This window comes from Pavona decussata, unplaced genomic scaffold (genome assembly GCF_977016875.1).
Source record: "Pavona decussata unplaced genomic scaffold, jaPavDecu1.1 SCAFFOLD_161, whole genome shotgun sequence".
Classification (NCBI taxonomy): domain Eukaryota; kingdom Metazoa; phylum Cnidaria; class Anthozoa; order Scleractinia; family Agariciidae; genus Pavona; species Pavona decussata.
Genome location: NW_028145572.1, coordinates 591,498 through 607,221, shown reverse-complemented (window position 1 = coordinate 607,221; position 15,724 = coordinate 591,498). Strand labels below are relative to the sequence as shown.

The window sequence follows — 15,724 nt, the reverse complement described above, 5'->3', positions numbered from 1 at the left end:
TGTTGGAAAATCTGTTTCCATCTATCACATTCCTTTTGAAAATTATACTTTCATCTAAAAGCCGAGCAGAACAAAGACAAACATTGCCGTTTATGAGCGTTTTGCGTACTTGCATGCCCTTGAATCGGAAACTTTTACTCACATGTTTGATGTTGTATTTTTTGACAGCAACCGGGTATAATTCTTCTGAAGGAGGGCACTGATTCCTCACAAGGTGTTCCACAGCTCATCAGTAATATAAATGCCTGCCAATTTATTGCTGATGCAGTGCGGACAACCCTAGGACCAAGGGGAATGGATAAACTCATAGTGAACAGTGGAGGTGGGTGTCAATTTGTGTACAGTACGAAGAACCTCTAGTTGGTTTCAATCTTCGACATTTTCATTTATACCTTCTTCTGACTTTCCTAGGGAAAGCCACGATATCTAACGATGGAGCAACGATAATCAGTCTTTTAGATGTTGTTCATCCGGCTGCAAAAACGCTTGTTGATATTTCCAAGTCGCAAGATGCCGAGGTTTGTCGTTGAGTTTCGTTGTCAAATGTGACACAGTACTAGTGGCAAGATGTTTCGTGCAAACGTTTTCAGTTATTTTTGTACCACTAGAAAGCTTTTCATGGTTATGTTAACTAGCGGTCTTTTGTAGGGATACGTAAGTTTATGTTCAGAATCATGAGTTGAAATCAGACTTACATGCTCCACCCCTTGGAAAATTGGTGAGTGTGTTTAAAGGCATTTGGGGTAAATCTAGTATACAGAAAGAAAATTAGAAAAGCGTCATTGTTTTATTGCATTGTGTATTCGGCTAATCTACAGAACTACAGGGCCAGTTTTCGAGGTATACCTTTTGAGCTGGCTTGGTGGCTCTTCAGTCCCTCTTTGAATTGATCGTTTGCATGTGACGCCATGGCGGCCATGTTCCTCTGGGAGTTAACTGCCATTTTTATGCAAATTGTGTGAGCAAATTTTCTTTTGTTTTACCAAGCCACCAAAACATACATCCTTCCTTGTTTTAAAATGTTGAAGTCAACTGGCAAGCTGTTAAGCCACCAAGTCACTGAAATATATATACACTTTCCTTACTCTTAAAATGATGCACTTGACTGGTGAGCTGCCAAGCTTCCGAACCACTAAAAGATATGTACTTTCCTTGAGCTGACAACCCGCCTGGACACTTAATTTGCTATTTGCATACTGCTCGCATTTTTTTTTTATCTGACTTATGTACCATTCTAAAAATGAGATTGATTCTTTTGATGGTTACAATAACTTGAAGAATTTTACTCACTTCACCTCAGGTTGGAGATGGCACAACAACAGTCACTCTTCTTGCAAGTGAATTTCTCAAGCAAGTGAAGCCATTCATTGAGGAAGGCGTCCATGCACAAGTGGCTGTAAAGAGCTTTAGGAAAGCGGCAAATTTAGTAAGATCTTTTCTCGTAAAAAAAAATCATGGTTTATGTGGGATATGTTATGTTTGTATAAACTTGGTTTTTGTGGAGTTAGTATAGAGTAGTGGTTAAGTCATGTTAAAGGGAAAACATATTTTTTACTCGCATCCCATTACATGCTGTTTTAGTGCTCTCACCATAAGTTCTTCATATGTTGATAAGGTAATTTGGCTACTGTAAAGAGATTTGAGTGCAGGTGTTTCGAGAGCTAGTCCTTCGCCAGAGCAAATACACTCTGAATTCACTCCGAAGACGGGCTAATGCTTGGAACATTAGCAGTCAAATTTTTTTATGGTGGCCAGATTACCCTTATCAACTCTTGATAAAACCAAACATTTGTTTCCACTCCCTACCAAGCACCACAGTTTCTTTAGAAACTAACCCCGTTTTTATTTAGTTTTATATATTTATCCAGGTGCTTCTGTAAATAATAATGACTTGCAATGTAGTGGATATCCTGCTGTTTTGTGCAGTATTGAATTTTTTATGCATTTACAATAATGTTTTTTTAACTGTTTAATTTTTATTACATAAAACTAACAGACAGTACAATGGCTTTTGCTCGTTACGACTACGGTTACTCACGATATACTTTTAATTAATTAGGACAGACCTTCAACACCCTATTTGTTTACAATACTTTACTCTGAAGCTACAATTGTGGTAAGGAAATAAATGTTTTGACTGATCAGGATGACTAACCCAACTGGAAACTCATTAAAAATGTTATCAATGCAGGGTTTTAAGTTGAACACACATTACTGTGATGTAGCATACATTACGCAGCCATGTTTTGTTGAATTTTTGCTTGAATCATTTCTAGGCAATTAAAAGGATTAAAGAAATTGCTGTGCACATAAAGAAGGATGATCCTCAGTAAGTCACACTTCCTTTAGTAATTCAGTTCTAACATTATTTTGATTCCCAGGACCCTTCTTGTCTCTAGAAACCAAGAGCTCCTGGGGCAGCTCAGAAAAGGCAATTTAAATGTAATTATGAACGAAGACAGTGTTTATGTCAAAAATTGGAAACTGCAAGCATAACACTATTTGTAATCATACAGCAGTAATGGTACAGAATTATTAAGCAATTGGGTATGAATCTTACAGGGAAATGAGGGTATTACTTGAGAGGTGTGCAGCCACTGCACTCAGTTCCAAGCTTGTCGCTGCCCACAAAGAGTTCTTCTCTAAGATGGTTGTGGATGCAGTTATGCTTCTTGACGACCTTCTCCCACTCAGTATGATTGGCATGAAAAAGGTGAAAGGAGGAGCTTTGCAAGATTCAAGGCTCATTGCTGGTGTGGCATTCAAGAAAACATTTTCCTATGCTGGATTTGAAATGCAGCGTAAGAAGTACAAGAACCCCAAGATAGCACTCTTGAATGTGGAGTTGGAGTTGAAAGCAGAAAAGGAAAATGCCGAAGTTAGACTTGACAATGTTGAGGTAAGTGTTTGTTCATCTTGAGTTTATAGGATGGGTGTACAAACAGCTAAAAGTATTAGTTTACACATAAGTATGTTTAGCACGTAGCCAAGTGCTGGGAGAATTCGACTTGTGATTGAAGGGCAGCATGCATAACAACCTACATTTCAGATCGCTTGTGTTGTTTTAGCTCAGACTCACCAGTTGTTTTGGATGTGGCCTTAAATTCCTTCAGGAAATGTTGCCCCAATGTTTTTTCCACTGCCTTGCACTTCATTCTGTGATAAAAACAGAAGTCTTGCCCATAATCATAGGTTTTTCATTGCAAACAAAGCACAAAGCATTGAATAAAATATCAGAGCAACTTTTCGTGAAGGAATTCAACCAGTCGGTCTCTTTCCAGTTGGGATTCAGAACCATGTTATTGTACGTTACTATTGAAGTATTGTTTCAGTTAGCATCTGAGTTGCCCAATCATAGCCTTATTTACCACAGAAAGCTAAAATTAAAAGTTGTTGTAGTCACCACAACAGTTAAGAAGTAGGAAATATATATATTTTTTTATTTGGAGAAAGTTTTAATTTTCTTGAGTACTTCTCAATCTGTAAATGAGGTTTGGTAAAAAAAAGTTTGGTTACCCTCTTGAACCAAATGCTAGTATAACACAGCTGTGATTTAACAAAATCAATAGTTGTAAAATCCTGAGTGTAGTTTATTCACCAATTCTTGTTGTTTTGCCTTGTCAGGAGTATCAGCAGATTGTTGATGCTGAGTGGGATATCCTGTATGACAAGCTGGACAAGATTGTCAAGAGTGGTGCTAAAGTTGTCCTTTCAAAGTTGCCAATTGGAGATGTTGCCACCCAGTATTTTGCTGACAGGTAAACAGAAATTAGACTAGTGTGCATGATGGAGGCATTTTTAGCCCGCAGAAATTTCAAAGTGGTCAACATGGGGAATTTTTTGCAAGTTTGGGACAAAACTGTGCTGTATTGAAAGAAATGATAATGATACATCCAAACCAGTTGCTGCCTTATCATTCTTACAAACACATGGCAGTCTGTGGCATTTCTCTATATCATGGTAACACTGAAAGCCACAAAAATTTAGAACAAAAATTCATCTTCCAAATTGGCACTCTTAATCCCCGCGGAATCAATAAATGCTTCTCATTTGACTAATTTATTCTTGTTTTCCATGTTACTGTGTTCCCCACCAGTAGTGTAGCTCCACTGCTCCCATCATATAAACCACATACAACCCACAATTCCTTGATTCACTCTGACAAAGGACTAATGCTCGAAGTGTTAGCACTTGAATCTCTTTACGGAGGTCAAATTACCTTTAGTTAGTTATCAATAATCTGGCCATCTGTAGCCAAACACGCTACAATAGTTGCTTCCAGCCCTGGTTGATACTGTATTGCTGCGAACAATATTATTAAGAATTCCTTTTACCATCTTCTTTGCATATTCAAGTCTGAAGATTAACTAAATGTTTGCACTGTCTACATGAGACTCTATGTATTGTTTCAGGGATATGTTCTGTGCTGGTCGCGTTGTAGAAGAGGATTTAAAAAGAACCATGAAAGCGTGTGGTGGTGCAATTCAGACGTCAGTAAACAGTATGACTGATGATGTGCTTGGTAGATGTGAATTGTTTGAAGAGGAGCAGATTGGTGGAGAAAGGTATGTGGAAAATACATTACTAAGTTGGTCATTTAGTCATTCCATCAGTAAGTCAGTGACAGGCTAGTTTTCATACTTGTCAGTTCACCTCTTTGTTAGTGATGATAATATATTCTTAACAAGTTCTCACTGGTGACATTTTAGGTATAACATATTCACTGGTTGTCCTGAAGCCAAGACTTGCACCCTCATCATGCGAGGTGGAGCAGAACAGTTCATTGAAGAAACAGAGCGATCTCTTCATGATGCCATCATGATTGTACGACGAGCAATCAAAAATGATGCCGTGGTAGCAGGGGGTGGAGCAATTGAAATGGAGCTGAGCAAATATTTGCGAGATTATTCGAGATCAATAGCTGGAAAGGAGCAGCTGCTTATTGGTTCCATGGCCAGGGCTTTAGAGATTATTCCAAGGCAGCTTTGTGATAATGCGGGATTTGATGCAACCAACATCTTGAACAAACTGAGACAAAAACATTTCCAGGGTAAGACGTTGGTGTTTTACATCTTTCAAGTAATGAGACAAGAGCAGGATGGTTTAATGAACTGTTCAATCCTTGGAACTGCTTTTAGCACCAAGCAAAGCTCAGTGAAAATGAGACTTGCAAGGAGTTGATGGGTTGATTTTTTTAAGGGCTATAAAATAGGACAATTTGCAGTTGGTGTGCCATTACAACAGAAATGAATTTGTTAAATAGAATTTAGCTAAAATGTGATATTCCCTATAGGTTGATGTAAATTTAAACTTCTTGAGAAGAAAAATATTATTAAGGTTTAGTACTTTGAAGTAGCTGGTCAAAATCACATTAAGCAAAAGGTGGAAAGGTGTTAACGTTTTGTTGTTCTCTTACTCCAGGTGGCATGTGGTATGGTGTTGACATCAATAATGAAGACATCGCTGATAATTTTGAGGCATGTGTCTGGGAACCAGCTGTAGTCAAGATCAATGCCATTACAGCAGCCACAGAAGCTGCTTGCCTTATTCTCTCCGTGGATGAAACAGTAAAGAACCCAAAGTCAGGAGGAGATGGGCCTCCCCCAGGAGGGATGGGGAGGGGGCGTGGTCGTCCCAGATGAGAATAGGACAAAATTTGTTTGTTGCATTGACTGATATTAAAAATGATAACTTATACATTGGACAAAAGAAATCACACCACCTTTAGCAGCCGCTGGTATTATGCTGCGTTAACTGTGTTACAAAGACATGGCAACAACAGAACTGTGCCGTCATAATGGAGTGACAAAAGGAGCAACTGAATAATAAAGAGTTGTTACAGTAGCGTTAGTCTTGATCTTGTTTCTGTTATGTGTGAAGCAATCAGTGGGGTGTGCCTCCAAACGTTTTGTCAATGTGTGATACGCGCTTTCGTAATTAATTATTCCTGACCCTTTTCTGGGTTACCCTCCTATGCAGTCGCTCTTTGGGCTTGTCATCCATTCCTTCCCCACGAATTGGGAGGAAATATGTCGTAGGGGAGGAATGCATGACTAACCCAAAGAGCGATTGCATGGAAGGTTATTTCTGAGTGGGGTCGGGAGAATTCTAATAGCAGACGGAGTTGACAAGGTCTTGCATTTCTTTTGGTGGGAGAAAGTTTAACTTGCTAATATTTCTCACAATATTTGCTTGTGCTGTGTGAAGCAGAGTTGAAAAGAAAGAAAAATTCAACCATATTATGTTAAATTGATACACTACAAAATTTTAGGAATTAACACATCTCTAAGAAGTAAAATTATAGAAAACATTTTTTAATTTTTTTTCAAGATGTACCATCTTATTAGTATAACTGTAAACGTTATATATGCCGCCCTATAAATTATATAGAAATAAAATTAAATATGCCACCCCAGCTGAGCTAATGAAGCAACAAGATCATTGTTTCATTTTCCACACCTTAATCAAACAAAAACAAATTGTAAATAGTTGGTCTATTTGATGTAAAACCTCTAAACCCATTCCATTCTCAATTAACAGCCCAAGGCACAAAATGTGTTTACCTTATTATTAGATTGCACACTTTGAGTGAGACAGACCATCTAATAGTTATTTGAGGATATTAAATTGGCAATAAATTTCGAGAAACTGATAATAGAGGAACTCAGGTTAATATTAGAGATGATTTCTTTAAAGGTGCCTCTCTAGTTCTGATTGGAGAATCGATCTCGTGAAAAATATATGTAATTTAGGAAAGTGTTCAAAACTACTGTACTCGAACAGGACCCACTAAACCCCAAAATAGATGGTGGTCTCAGTCTCTGCCTGCAACCCCCTTTCCTCAACCTCAAAAGATGGTGTGTCTATTGCATGGCCACCCCTCTATCCAGCAGTAAAGAATGACTTCAAACCTCGCTTTTCTTGTTTATCTAGCAATGCTGACTCTTGCTAGCTGAATATTTCTGTGTCAACTCAAAGTTTAAAGCCAATTAAATTTTGTCGATAAAGTTCACGAGATAGGTGGTGTCTTCGATAACCCCCTACCCCAGACAAGGTGGTCCCTCTGAGAACAAACTTGTTATGACCAGTTCCTTAATAGAATACAGTGAGATTATTTGCTCCACTGTAGCATTAGCTAAAGCGTGGAAAGCTTTTTGAGATTGATGTCGACGAGAATCTCGAATACGTCCTTTAGGACTGCCTTCATGAGGTCAGTGTCTGTTGCGCATGTCACGTGCAAATAAACATTTTTCTTAGCGGGTTTCTTTGAAAGGAATAGATCCCGGATGTAGCTGAGGCCTTTTTCTGGGTCTGGGCCACCTGGAAGAAAAACAAAACATTCGCGTAGTTATTTATCACTGGACAGAAGTTTAACACTCAGAGCGGGTTTGATTGGGTGTATCCTTGGTTTTACTCTTTGGATTATCGTTTTTTTGAAGTCTCTGATTACGTACGTTTGGTTTATCAACAGAGTTGATAACTTAAGGTAAACTCGCCACCGTAAAGAGATTCGAGTGATGACGTTTCCAATGTTACCCGGTCTTCAGAACGAATCCTCTGACGAAGGATAACGCTCGTAATGTCACGCGGCGCTCGAATCTCTTTTGACCAATTTACCTTTAGTTATCAACTCTGCTGATAAACCAAACATTCGTTTCTACTCCCCACCGACGAAACACCGCAGTTTCTTTAGAAACTAGGCCCCTTATCTCTCTGATTACGTACGTTTGTTACGACTGGTCAAACGCGATTATTTTTGCCACCCTGAAATGCCTTCAGATTGCTACGAGAGCGAGGCTTCAAAGTAAAGTAAGAGTTCCCGAGGGGCGCCACGGAGCTCTTAGAACAGCTCACAGGATTGGCTGAAAAACCAGTAGCGTGGCAATGAATGAACAATAGAAACAATGGACCTTAGCCCTGAAACAATAGAGCTGTGTGATGTACAGATCCAGTGAAACTAGAGGTTCTGAAGAGCTGCTTGCTATCGGATCCCGACCGGAGTTGCAACACACCGAATGATCCAGCCGTGATCTTCAGTGAGACTGGTGACTACATCAACCAATCAGAAATGGGATTAACGGTTGGTATGTCACTGGCCCACAGTCACTGGGAAAGTTCAATTCAGAGGGAATATAGCAGATTTGTATCAAACAACTTACATATCTAACGGAAGAAATGCATTTTGAATTTGCAGTCACGGAGACTGGTACCCAAAATAAATGTTAACGGTTAAAAGGCAATACCACTATCAATAGGCCGTTTCTGAGTGCCTTTGAACCTCATTATGAAAGCGAGGCTTCGTGAACAGTTTTTTTTTTTTAAATGAAAATTAGGTTTTTCATTTGTACGCTAAGAAAACTAATTTTCACATGAAAAGCTTTTGCACTTAGTCTAGCTTTCAGGATGGGTTTCACTGAATGCAACTCGGAAATGGGCTATTTCATATTCAAATACCCGCGCTTATAGCAACAGCAAAGTAATCGCTTACCTTCGTAATCAGGAAAACATGTGGAGAGGTTTGAAGTCTTTAATTTCTCTACAAATAAGTCGTGCTTATTGAGAAATAGAATAAACTCTGTGTTTTCAAGAAACTCGTTGTGGCTTATCTCTTCGAACAGTTCCAAGCTATCCAAAATGGCGTTCTGAAAAATCGGAAAAAGAACTGTGAGAAGAGAAACTTTTACGGGCACATTCTCAAAACTCATTTTACGCGCACAAAGTTTTTTTTTTTAAATAATTTTGATAGTTACAAACTTGACGGGAAGCTTTCCAAAATGAAACACATTGGGCTAGTTGACGCGAAATTTTCAACTACCACCGATCAATCGAGAACACTTCTCGGGTCTAAAAACGCATGGAGAGTTTTGAGAAATGGCCCCCAGTTCTGCTAAGTTTTTCAACAGTCTTAGCTCTCCCTCTAAAATGTTTCGGCAATTGTTTGCAACGTCGACCGCTCTGGAGACTGTTGACAATCTTGCAATTCCACTGAAGGAGTTTGACTCCGCACCACAAGATGGTAAAAAAAACTAGGGGGTGAGTTGACGATAAAGCCTTCTAATAAATGCTTTATAAACTATTCAGGAAAAGCAGTTCTTACAAGGGCTGTGAATTCTCAAAAAAAATTGGGTATAACCGCCCATTTTAAAGAGATAATTAAACCACATTCTAGAACAAAAATGTCATTTTTGTTACATATTCCCGGCCATTTAGAAAATAGGTCTGCTTTTCCCGTATGGACCATGATCATAAGCCGCGCAAAAATGTTTTTGTATTTGGAGGCATCGTCCTAAAAAAAGTTATGTGTGCTTATGTATACTGTTTGTTTATCAATTTATTTTAAATTAAAAATTTGACCGGTTTCATTTTAAATGATCCTATAGGAAAAATCATAAAAAGGGTCTATTAAAGGTTATTACTGACTTACGGCATTTTCGTCCTCTTCCACGAATTCATCATAGCTGCTAAGTGACGCAAAGAACACGACTGCAGTCACACCTTCAAAGAAATGAATCCACTTTTTGCGTTGACTCTTTTGTCCACCAACATCTATTATTCTGTAAGAAGAAAATCAAAAACTTTACCAGCTGGAATAATGGTTCATACTTACTTCTTTTGGATTTATCTGCAAACCAGCAAGGTAACCGAGACCAGATACTATACTGTGCTAATGAGCCAGAAACATGAAAAGGCTGGCATCTTATTTATAGTTCAGTAATTTTCAGTAAATTGACTTGCATTTAGTTCAAACAATCCTTTAATTTAAAGACTGATTTTTTTTAACTTGTTAAAACTCGTTTTAAACATTCTTGCTAGTTCCAATTAAAAGTACACTAGAACCAATCGTTTTTGTAGCACGCGTTTTTCCGAGCTTAGTGCCTTTTCTCCTGAGAAAACATATTTGACAGGGTTTCTGATTTGTACATTGTGTTGTTGGCGACTGGAATTCTCGTCCCCAGAGCCTCCTGTCCCTCTTAGCCGGCAGGGGCCTCGCGCGAGGACCAAGCGAAGGCCGCCGCCGGCTAAGAGGGACAGGAGGCTCCTGGGAACGAGAATGGGCGATTGGACGTTGGCTTTGGTTTTACGATCCTCGATTGAAAACACAAACAGCTACTAAAGCAAAGGCAGTTCAAGAGTTTACTCTGGTGTCAAATTTATCATGTTACCTGTAATTGTAGCTGTTTACCGATATTTTTCGCTCCTGTACTCCTTGGGTCTCTTGTCTAGCATGGAGAATGTCTTCATGTGTTGGGATGTAATCCGGTTTCAATAACCGCTCAAGATTCTCAAAAAAACTAAAGAAACAAATTAAAAACTCGTAAATTGTCAGAGGCGTAGATCTATTCTTAGGTAGAGTTTAATGGCCTAGCAGGACAGTCCAGGCACACTAGCTGCAGGGGCGGATCCAGAAAATTCAGAAAGAGGGGGCCGAATAAATTGTGGCGAGGTTAGAGCATGGTATTTAAATGGTCTGGAGAAATACGCGTACGTGTGGGATTTTCATGCCATGTTTGTGAGAGTTAAGGCGTTTTTAAAGGATGAATTTCCCCCTCGTGGGTGATAATGAATGACTTGCTCAGAAAGGGATTCAAAAGAGTATATAAAGCCAAGTAATTAAAATATCTCCATCTGCAAAGCATGGAGAACCATGGATTGAATAAGCTTGAATAAGAAGATTTGTCTTCGAGGAGAGGAATTTGAGTACTAAGTAAGACTCAGTAAGGGTAGAGTATTTGAGCGGCATTTTGGCTCTGGGGAGCAGGAGTTTAAACGAGTCAAACTTTCCAAAGTTTAGATGCCCGTGTGGGGAGCGAGAGGTGGGGAGGGGGGTGGGGAAGGGGTGTTGCAGTTTCGAATTCATCGTCGCAGAATCATCGGCAAGCGATTATACATCTATAGACTTACTACTTAGCAGAATCGTCAATGTAAAACAGGTTTCTCTGATCATAGCATGTCTGTACAGATGGATCGTTCCAGAAAGCTGTTAACAATGGAACTCTGTCTTGAAGCGAAAAGTTGTTGTTGTCGTTTATATCCTCTGTGTTGGAATCTTCCAGAAGTTCTTTACTGAAATCCTGACAGGGAATAGAAAATAAATGGGTATCATAAAACTGTTTAATAAAAACCTGAGCCAGATCTGAAGCGAAACGCAAAATTATAAAGCCGGGTCCCACCGGCTAGTCCTTTGTCATTGTTACGTATTCAAAGTTTGTTTTTCACGCTCAAGATAACAATCGAAAATAAGGAAGAACTATATTCATATCATATATTCATATTCAGAATGAAAATTCCGTAATTTTGAATTTTTTATTAGTCGACTGAAGTGGGACACAACTTCCAACAGCTTTACTAGTCAGTGTACTTAGATTCATAATCTTTGATAGTCTTTTGGACAAATTTCTTTCTTAGATATTCTTTTTAAGGACCGTACCTTAGTTTTTAACTCGTCGCTTTCGAAAGTCAGTCCTATTTCCTCCATTCCTTCAACGATTCGAACCATTGCTCTCCTGATATTTCTATAGATTATTGGTTTAAATGCTTTCCTTTCCTTCTCGGTATATCCATTGTCGTAGACGATCCGCAGTTGCTTGAGAAAAGTTGTCTTTCCAGAGCAACCAGAACCTAAAATAAAGGAAAGAACGTAAAATGGACTGGCCTGATTTTGAAATAGGGCCCAGGACGTGGTGCTAAAAATGGAGTGACAATTAGACCCCTGTTCCGGTTGATCCAAGTGAAGCTTTGTTCCCAGGCCTAATCGTGCATATCGGGCGAGACGAGCTGCTGTCTCGGAGGAACCGAGCGAGACAGCTCGTCTTTCCGATCAGTTCAACAGATGACGTCACGTTCGACCGCGCACCAGGGAGGACTGGGGACGAGAGACTGGTTTTATAGAGTAACTCTTGAATAGTGCAGGGACCACTTGTACAAACAGCAGCAAAGTGTAGCCAGATCTTTGTGTAGATCAGGATCAGCAATGTTGAATGAAACGTAAAACCAAATGCAAGGCTGATCGGATAGCTAAAATATTTTTATTGCCCAATATTTCGGTTAGACAATACTAACCTTCTTCAGGGGCGGCAAAAAGCTAAGTAAAAATTGGAAATAAACGGTAACAATATTTTTAAAAAGACGATACAAATGAAAAGTTGAGATGTGATTGGTTGATAAACAAAGAAAGCTGAAATGTGTACAGTAGACAGATAAAGTCTGTTATTTTGGTTTTATAGAAACGATCACTGCGTGTCAGAATTCCAGTGTCTCCGCCATTTTCTGCGCCCAAGAGATAAACAAGGGATACCGAAAGATCTGTCTTAGCTGCTAAAATGGGGCCATTTTAGAGAGCTGACGAGCAAAAACTCAGTTCTATGCTGGGAGGTTAATTTGGCTCTCCTACTACAAAATATTTACAATGATAGGTGCTGAAATGGACGCCAGCCCACAAAACAAGAGCACCTCTGGTTGAGAGAAAGTGTTTTTGTTTCCCTAGAGTAGTTTTAATTTACTTTCCGATATTAATTTTTAATGATCTTTAAATGCTTATTTGTCTTAGTTTCTTCACATGCATTCATAATCAAAAAAATATTGAAGCATTTATGAGCTCGGATGCAACGGCGAGCTTGTAAACTTTGATGGCCTTTGTGGATTAAAACGGAGAAGAAAAGGGAGAAAAACTTAGCATTTAGGTGTATTTTTTTCCTCCCCTTCCCCATCCCCCGGGCCAAGTTACGGTTTTATGCAACGGCCCTAAATGTAGACATTTAAAGATGTCTATAATAAGCAGGGATTCAGATTACTTCCATTTGTCGCAAATCACTGATGCAGTAGTAATTTAAGTCACCTATAAAAGTGTCTTCGTCGAGACAAAAATTAAAATTAAAGATCTGTTTTTGTGGTTTTGCATCTGGCATACAATTTCCTGGCAGGTTTTATAATATTTATGATGCATCTTAAAAAAAACTGCTCAAGGATGTTCCATTTTCATGCAAAACAACAAAGTGGGGAGCGTTTGTTCGAGGGTCATCTTTATGTATAGTTGTAACAATTGTACATTGTATTTTTATTGCGAAAAGTCGAACTGTCTAAGACCATTTTAAATCTTTTTGTGGTTTCTGAACTTTGTGAATTATTCATAAAACAAATGTCAGAAATATCAGTCGAATTACCAACCACTTTGATATTTTTCCAATTGCCATGAAGAAATAAAATGTGCTAAAACATTAGCAAGGCTATAAAAAATGTTACTCGAAAGTGGAATGACCTTGGAAAAAAACAACCGAAAAAAAAAATGTAAAGTTGATACAAATGAACAGTGTGTGGCATCTGGTTGTCTAGTAAAAACGTTTTTCTTTAACTTAAATAACCCCATCTTGCGATATCATTGCGCCAATCTTTTTAATTAGAATGTCTCCGACAGGAAATATACTGAGCCATTGAAATAATAGCACGGATAAACAGTCCTTTAGAGTTGGTTAGATTTTCAAATTTAACATCGTGGTATCTTTGGTGAATCGATTTTTGTTTTAGTTATGTGGATTATAAAATTGTTTGGTTGCACTGTTTACTCAAGAGCTGCCTTGAATTGACTACAGAAATCAGGTGCTTAGAGCTGATACCCAAGGGAGCTTTGATTGTTATTCACCCAGGATGGAGTAAGTTTTGTAGCGATGTCCACGGCGCTTTTCTGTATCGCAACCTAAACGGTTGCAGGGTATAGTTAAACAATATTCAAAATAAACGATGAAATATTTATCTGTGTATATATCCCGGCCCAGGAGCAACCCTCGCCGAGTGATAGTGGAATTCATGGACCTATGCTATGCTTTACCTAGAATAAGCAATTGAACTTCTTTTTCCTTCAGCTCTCGCTCTTCATCTAATAGCGCGTCGATGTCCCTGCTTCGCTTGAATGCAGCCTTCAGTTCGCTTGGTTTGAGGTTCGAGTCAGCCCTTTGTAGTTCCTCGGCCATGTTATGAACAGGGAAGCGTATTCACACTTTGAACATTACCCGTCACAAGCTGTTGTCATAGACGTCCAGTTGACAAGGCATGCAGTACTCGATAGTAATACAGGCTATTAAACAAGTTTCACCGGTCACTGCAAACAATAACCGTCGAAAGAGCCACTTGTTTGACTAGGAAATCGAGAAGCTATCGAGAAACGGAGCAATATGGACAATTTGGAACGTGTTTTGGGTTCGTTTTTCGCGTTATTAATTCATTACTTGACCGAAAAAGCGACAAGCGTTTAGCGCACAATTTGAATAACAAAGTAATTCGGCATCGGAGGTCCAATCATATGCCAACAGTAAACGGTTGGTTTTGTTCTTCAGCTGACCAATTCAGAAATTCATTAGTAAATGTTTACAAAAGAAGGCTGCATTTCCTTAACACTTTCTTAAAAGGTTTTAAAATAATCATGATATATAGTGAGATAAAAACCCTTTCTTTTTGTGTCTCGGACGGGACAGTTATTAGCACTACATCAACAGAGAAACGGTTTCGTGACCACTTCGTCTCAACTAAGAGCCAAATTAAACGTTCGATGATCATACAACGGAAGAAGAGTCAAGCTCAAAGCAATAGTTGGATGTCTTTTCAGTAACCTCGAAGCGTTTCACTGCTGCGCTAGTGACTGAAACACATTCATGAATAAAGTAAAATCAAATAAGTCAGTTAGCAACTGAATAAAAGAAGATAAAGGAGTCGTACTTCAGCCTTTAATTTGACGTCGGCAGGAAAAGGGAAAAACATTATAATTACAAGCGAAATTATCCCTTTAATCCCAGCTATGACTTATTCAAATAAAGTTTTCCCGTCGTTCTGACCGACGCCAGGTTAAAACTAAACGGAGCAGTTTACAAAGCGATTTTCAATTGAACGTAATTTCCATTTGCTTTGTTTTTAACTTACCGAACCTCTGCGATTGGTTAAAAAGCTCTCATTGCTTTCTATTAAAACAAATTATGACTGTCGCTTGCGTTTTCCCGCGCTTGGCACCCGGCAAGTGCATGCTTCGTGTTGGTTGTTAGTGTCTATTGTGATTGGTCAGAATAATTACTTCCGGTTACTGGAATCCGTTCTACGGGAAGAGGCTTGTCTACGTGGGAACGAAAGAGTTAACAACCTCAAATCTACTAAACTGGAACGCGACCCACCAAACTACAAAATAGATGCTGTTCTCTGCCTGCACCCTTCTTCCTCAACCTCAAAAGATGGTCAGTCTTTATTTCATACGGCACCCCTCTATCCGGCAGTAAAAAATGATAATGAAATTCACACCTCACTTTTCTTGTTTAGCTAGCAATGCTGATTCTTGCTAGCTGAATATTTCTGTGTCAACTCAAATTTTAAGGTCAATAAAAGTTTGTCGGTAATGTTCATGAGATAAGTGGCGTCTTCAATAACCCCCCTACCCCAGACAAGGTGGGTCCTCTTCGAACAAACTTGTTATGACCAGTTCCCTTTGGTCCGGTATTATTTACACGTACCAAGTTTTGGTGCATGTCGTCGTCATCAGCATGTGCACAGCCGACCTGACTGTACACCCCTGATCGGTGAAACGCGTGCAGTTCAAGTTCCAAATTCAAATCATATTTTGTCGATAGTTCACTGAGGAATTTATGCGCAGTTGATCAATTTCTGTATCATCTTGTACCCAGGCTTCAGTCGGAAATACGGACTGATCAGCTCAGTTTCCGGGCCTAGGCCTAACTCCCGCGCCCGATCG

General features: G+C 39.1%; 2 protein-coding genes across 2 annotated transcripts; one reads left to right on the top strand and one right to left on the bottom strand.

Moving 5' to 3' along the window:
• Positions 1-27: 27 nt before the first annotated feature.
• Positions 28-5,844, top strand: LOC146464574 (T-complex protein 1 subunit eta-like). Its single transcript, XM_085129279.1, has 9 exons — positions 28-322; positions 412-518; positions 1,301-1,426; positions 2,277-2,329; positions 2,563-2,899; positions 3,625-3,758; positions 4,413-4,565; positions 4,710-5,050; positions 5,422-5,844. The coding sequence occupies exons 1-9, from the start codon at positions 295-297 to the stop codon at positions 5,640-5,642; spliced, it is 1,500 nt and encodes a 499-aa protein (XP_084985405.1). The 5' UTR covers positions 28-294; the 3' UTR covers positions 5,643-5,844.
• A 449-nt stretch (positions 5,845-6,293) lies between these two features.
• LOC146464573 (guanine nucleotide-binding protein G(t) subunit alpha-3-like) lies at positions 6,294-14,238 on the bottom strand. The gene is made up of 7 exons (XM_085129280.1): positions 13,823-14,238; positions 11,429-11,619; positions 10,903-11,072; positions 10,164-10,292; positions 9,425-9,554; positions 8,489-8,642; positions 6,294-7,320 (listed from the first exon to the last, which is right to left on the bottom strand). Exons 1-7 carry the CDS (start codon positions 13,962-13,964, stop codon positions 7,136-7,138), a joined length of 1,101 nt encoding a protein of 366 aa, XP_084985406.1. The 5' UTR covers positions 13,965-14,238; the 3' UTR covers positions 6,294-7,135.
• Positions 14,239-15,724: the final 1,486 nt, after the last annotated feature.

What these genes read in the sequence shown, in the direction of transcription:
- LOC146464574 (XM_085129279.1), top strand. Translation starts at nt 295, where the DNA reads ATGGATAAACTCATAGTGAACAGTGGAG. An exon ending in TTAGGAAAGCGGCAAATTTA is followed by an intron (nt 1,427 to 2,276) that starts GTAAGATCTTTT and finishes AATCATTTCTAG; the next exon opens with GCAATTAAAAGGATTAAAGA. An exon ending in ACCCAGTATTTTGCTGACAG is followed by an intron (nt 3,759 to 4,412) that starts GTAAACAGAAAT and finishes GTATTGTTTCAG; the next exon opens with GGATATGTTCTGTGCTGGTC.
- LOC146464573 (XM_085129280.1), bottom strand. Translation starts at nt 13,964, where the DNA reads ATGGCCGAGGAACTACAAAGGGCTGACTCGAACCTCAAACCAAGCGAA. An exon ending in GCGACGAGTTAAAAACTAAG is followed by an intron (nt 11,073 to 11,428) that starts GTACGGTCCTTA and finishes ATTCCCTGTCAG; the next exon opens with GATTTCAGTAAAGAACTTCT. An exon ending in GTAAACAGCTACAATTACAG is followed by an intron (nt 9,555 to 10,163) that starts GTAACATGATAA and finishes TTCTTCTTACAG; the next exon opens with AATAATAGATGTTGGTGGAC.